The sequence below is a fragment of the Marmota marmota genome, unplaced genomic scaffold (genome assembly GCF_001458135.2).
Source record: "Marmota marmota marmota unplaced genomic scaffold, marMar, whole genome shotgun sequence".
Taxonomy (NCBI): Eukaryota; Metazoa; Chordata; class Mammalia; order Rodentia; family Sciuridae; genus Marmota; species Marmota marmota.
Genome location: NW_026000206.1, coordinates 8,941,909 through 8,947,421, shown reverse-complemented (window position 1 = coordinate 8,947,421; position 5,513 = coordinate 8,941,909). Strand labels below are relative to the sequence as shown.

General features: G+C 43.9%; 1 protein-coding gene across 1 annotated transcript; it reads right to left on the bottom strand.

Annotated features, from left to right (window-relative positions):
- Positions 1-1,787: 1,787 nt before the first annotated feature.
- On the bottom strand, positions 1,788-5,124 carry Nps (neuropeptide S). The gene is made up of 2 exons (XM_015498445.2): positions 5,002-5,124; positions 1,788-2,113 (listed from the first exon to the last, which is right to left on the bottom strand). Exons 1-2 carry the CDS (start codon positions 5,122-5,124, stop codon positions 1,934-1,936), a joined length of 303 nt encoding a protein of 100 aa, XP_015353931.2. The 3' UTR covers positions 1,788-1,933.
- Between the last annotated feature and the right edge of the window lie 389 nt (positions 5,125-5,513).

Genomic DNA, 5,513 nt, shown 5'->3' with positions numbered 1-5,513 from the left:
GAGGATCTAGAAAATTAACCCTGCCCACCTCTCAGGTGTGTGCGTGCACGCATGTGTGTGCACACACCTGTGTGGTTTGAGAAGCAGGAATAAGGAAAAACAAATCATCCCAGAAAATGTGAGTTTACCTAAGAAATGTTTAAAAACTGCTGCAGGCTATACCTGGTCCCTTTATATGAAAGAAGAAACAGGCTCAAAGGGCCAGGTGCCCTTTGGGATCCAGGGTACGGAGGGAGCGCAAGGCAGGCAACATGGCGATGTATGTGACCCCCCTTCCCCTCTGTCCCACAGGCCCTGGCAGCATCCTTAGACAGAGGACCCTGCACACTGGCTCTGGGATGAGGACAGCAGTGGACTCCTGTCCCCAAAGGAAATGGAAGGTGTGACCCAGGTGTTAGGCACTAGAGTTGAGAGGTGATCGACTCAAAGCCAGGGTCCTGGGGGAGCAGACACACGGTCTTACAGACCATCTGGTCTTTAGGGGGGAAAATGCCACTGGGAGGGGACAAGAGACAGCCTGTGTCCCAGAGATATCAGAGAGGGCCGCCTGAAGGCCTTGCACTTGAGGAAGGCTCCTCGGTGCTTCCCTAAATGTGTCTCCCTGAGGTCCCTGGTGCCTGGCTAGCCTTCCCCCCATACTTCATGCTCATCTAGACAGCAAGAGCAGACCAGACCACACCCAAACCGTGAAGCACAGAGGCCAACACAATCCAGAACTGTGTAGCCCTCGGGCTTGCTGTCACCTCCCCAGCACTGTCCCCAGCCAGCCCTGCCTATGTGAAGACTTGTTTTGTAGAACTCACTCGACAGAGCAGGCTGCCTGGCCACTCTGAGACCTGCTCACATGAGACCATTCTCTGAAGACTCTGTGTCTGTATGTAAAGCTGGTGACCTAAGACAGTGCCTTTCCGAAGCTTCTGCGATGGTGAGTGGAGTCCAGTGAACACCCCTAGCGTGGTGCAGACTCTGGGGTGAGTGAGCCCAGCATTGCCCTCCTGCTTTTGGAAATAGCACAACAACCAATGCTGCAGTGACTTTTTTTAAAAAAGCAATGTCAAGAGTTTCCATGGAAAAGTCACAGTCAAACCCATTAATTTGTACAATACTCTGTGTATTAATAAGCACTCATAACTACACCTTCAAACTAATTTACCACACAAAGAGATTCAATGGAAAAGGCGACGGCACCTCCTCAGAGGAATGAGAGGACCTCAATCAGCACAGTTTTGAAGACTGAGCTCCCCAAAGACTCCCCCACCCATCAGGGCAAGCAGCAGGCTGTCCTCTTCGTGTTTTAATTTTAAAAGGCAACAAATTAACAAGACAATCCATGTTTGAGTTCCTTTAAAACCAGGAAGGGGAAGAAAGAATTACATCCAGAGGGCTCCAGTGATACTCATGGTGTGTATTGATCGACTGATTGATACAGTGGTACCGACAATGTTTCCTGCAGTTAGTTTCACAAGATGCTATTACAAACCCAAGTAGCACAGCCCAGAAGAGTTGGCCCAGCTATGCCATTTGAGAAAACCATATTTAAAAGAAAAACAAGAGCATATCTCTATCTCACTGTGGTATTCAATATGACAACACTGCAATATTACAGGCAGGGAAAAAACATCATACTTTCCTCATGACTGTAAAAAAACAAACGCTCACACCTTCTAGTCAATCTTAAATCAAAGCAAATGTGTCCGACCCCATTTGGAAAAGTTGCTTACTGAGCACAGAAATGGGTTTTTCTCTCACAAGCAAAAGTTTGGGACAGGTTTACATTTTTCTAAAACTCAATTTACTCTGAACCAGTTAGGAGAGGCAAGATTTGGGGATTGAGAGCAACCGACACTTAATGATGAAGATAGGACGGACTTTAGCCCATCAGTCACACTTCACATAGTTGGAGATTAATTCCCAGAGTCCTTTGCACACTTATTCATGGTTTTGCTCTTCGAAAGGAAGTTTTTTTCATCCCTGTGCCAACTCCATTGCGAAAGGACCTTTTCATAGATGTCTTCTCCAAAATTGGCTTTAAAAATGCTGGTCCCTCGCTCCCATCCAGCCTGGCCAGGCAGCTGCTCAGCAGGACGAGAAAGTAATCAGGCTTCCCAGACACCTGGCGATTCTGGTGGGGGAGGGAGGAGAGAATATAGCTTTAGGTTAAAAGTTTATTGCAACAGTAACAATTTTCAAAATCTTTTGGGGACAAATCCAATATATCTAATCTTCTTAAGGGCAGATATTCTGCTAAAACACAACGTATACTTTATCCAGATACAAAATATTATTTGGAGTGATCTGCCCACTTATCTAATTTTGCACTCCTTATGTAATTGCTGCTGTTTGGCATTTATATCAGGCACCGCATAGTTATCTTGTTGCTGGAACTTTATAAGGAATGTTTCAAGCAGCTTTAATTAGTCCTGGGAATCGTTGGAAAAATTCACTTAGAAACACCACCCAGGATGACCAAATTCCAGGTTTCAGTCGGGAGCACGTTCCTTCTGGGCTGTCCTGGAGACTTGCCCAGGGTCCCCGAAGGGAGGTCTCGCTGTTGGGAGCCTGGCATCTGCAACTTTTGGCTTCCCGTCCATCCCTCATTAGCCATGGGAGGCCTGAACTGTGCTGGCCACCGCTGGGACACTGAGCCAGAGAACCAGGTCTGGAACCCCAGTGCAGGAGCTGGGCACCTAAGTCTAAAGTTCAACCCCACGTTGGCAGATGAGGAAACTGCACTGGAATGAGGATGTGCCCCCAGCCCCAGGGGAGAGCCGGACCCAGGGCTCCCTGAGAACAGTCACCACTCTCAGGCTTTCTCTCTTGTAAGGTTTCTGAAGAATCGCAACACACTGACGAGACACTAATACAAATCTCATTGGTAATCACAGCAGTGATTTGTCAGTGATCTCTGGGCTATGCTTTCTGTACTTCATCTTGTTTTATTTCCCCCCAAACCTCTATGAAGCGGGTACTATTAATTCCTTGGTTTCAGATGAGGAAATAAAATGGCCTGGAGCTAAAGTCATTCAAAAGCTGAGGCATCTGATCCAAGCCCAGGTTTCTCAACTGCGTAGAAGGACAAGAGCTGAATGCTTTTATTACAAATAAAGAGGCATGCCGCAGAGCAGACATCATGCCCTTTGCTGTATCCATGCAGGAAGAAAAGTTTGGCCTCGGGTTACTGTGTTTGGAGGTGGAAAAGGGGCTCAGATGTTCCTGGAATCCTACACCCCCACAGGGGTGGCCTCCTGGGGGCTCCAGCAGTCAGACCTCCCAGGCAAGCCATTCCTCGTGGCCCCTGGAAGAACAGATTCGTTTTCTTTCTTTCTTTTCTTTTCTTTCTTTTTGATTTGGGAATAGGCAAAGACAGTTTCATAAATATCAGTTATGGGAAAACCAATTCAAAAACTCAGAGTTGAACACCACTATGTGTTTTTCCCTGTTTCAACAGAGGGAACCTAAACATGATAGATTAATGCCATCTATTTTAAATTCTCAGCAGGAGGGGCCTCTGAGTCACTGCAGGAAGGGAAGCAATCCAGTTCTCTCCAGAAACGCTCCTGATGCCAAGTTTGTGCTAAGAACAAAGGTGCCAGCTCTGGTCATGAGCTCCCCAGCCCTTCCCAGGAAGGCAGCAGCTCGCTGCTCCAAAGATAGCCTCTGCCAGGCGGGCCCCTGGCCTGGTTGACAGACTTCATGAAGTCCAAAGCAAGTACAATCAACTCCTCTGTGCACCTTCACCTTAATCAAATGGACACAAATACCATCCACATCAGTACCAGATGATGGGTTAGGAGGAAGAACAAGAGTGTCAGGTGCAACAGCAGAGATACAGAAAATGCAGCGGGAGGAGAGATGTTTCATTTATGAGCAAAGAGGTCTCATAAGTATTTTAGAAGAAAGAACATTTTTAATTTAAAAAAGCGACAGACAAGTGCCTCTTGTTCAACAGAAACGTCACAAGCAAATCTTTGGGGGAAGAATAGAAAGTCATTAGGAAGACATTTGAGACAATATACCAATTTATGGTTTGTGACTCATCAACTTGATCAATGTGGTGTCTTATAGAATCGATGACTAAATTAGTGTCGAATACTCATAGGGATAAGAAGGGGAAAGAGAAGCTATATTAAGTAAATGAGAAATAGAAAAATGGCAGATGCAAGAGTAGGGAGGGACCAGTAGTATAAATAACTAGGTCATCATGTCAGGACGAAGATATGTCATTTAGGATCGGTGTGACTTCTCTTTATCCTATAATTGATTTCATAAATCACATTGATTTCAAGAATTACAGTATGATAGGTTAAGTTTTAATGAAGAAAAGTTGAAGTTCACGATGTCATAAACAACCAAAGATATTTTAAAATTTTAACCAAAATATTGACATAAAACAACTAAAATATCATAGAAATAGTATTAAATATTCCAAAGAAAGACATTCATTTTCTGAACATCCTAAATGGCTCAGTGAGCATGGTTGAGACCTAAATCAATACTCCTGAATAAATATATGAATTAATATTTTATGTAACATTTCCTTGAAACCTCGCAGTTTCTCTACAGTCTGCCTCTGAAAAAGGTCTCCTTTTTTTTCGTAAAACTAGAAAACTCACTGTTTCTGAAAATGATCATAGTATTTTTTATGTAATTTCAATGGCTAAATGTTTGCTGTGACTATGAGACGATGCATGTGGAATAAATAAATTGTCATGGGCAAGAAATTACATTTTATACCAAAAAGAACATTTCCCTATGCAGGGGGCCCATCCCAAATAATCCACAACACATTTAACACAGCCCAGCATTGCTGATAGTCATATAAGGCTCCCTTTAACCACTTGCATGAATCTGCTTATACTTTTTTTAATTGAAAGCTCTAAAAATAAAGGAAATTCCTGCTCCGTCCTGAATTCCTTGAGATGAGTTTGAACTTAGGCACTCTAGAGATGCACTACTAGTCTAGCCACCTATCAAGCATCGAAAACAGAGCAAAACCTTTACCTTAGATGATAGAACTGGATAACAGGGAAGCACGTGCATTGTGGACAGCAGCAGAGCAAAGACAAGGCTGAATTTTAATGAGCTGCAGAGTAGGAAAAACAACCACCTCAGATTTAGTCTCATATTGACAAGTATACATTTGAAGGCATATAAAAACCCAACATTTCTCATTGAAGAAAAATGAAGTGTTTTACCTAATCATGTTGGACTTTCCAAAATCTGCGCAGGGAGGTGGTTTTATTGCCAAATTCCTCACGCTTGCCGGAAGACGCTCCTGCAGTGGCCCTTTTATACCAGAAGAGTTTAGAAGTAAAAATGTCATTGGGTCCCTTCACATGTGACTGGTTGGTCTGGCTGTGGCCTTTTGTTCTTGTTAAGTAGGAAAAGGACAATAATGTATAAACATTGTCATGGAGTTACTAACAGTTGACTTAATTTAAAGGTTACCATTTAGAATGCCCTTCAAAAGTTTGGTCCTCTACACCACATCAGTGTGACATAGATGGCCAGAG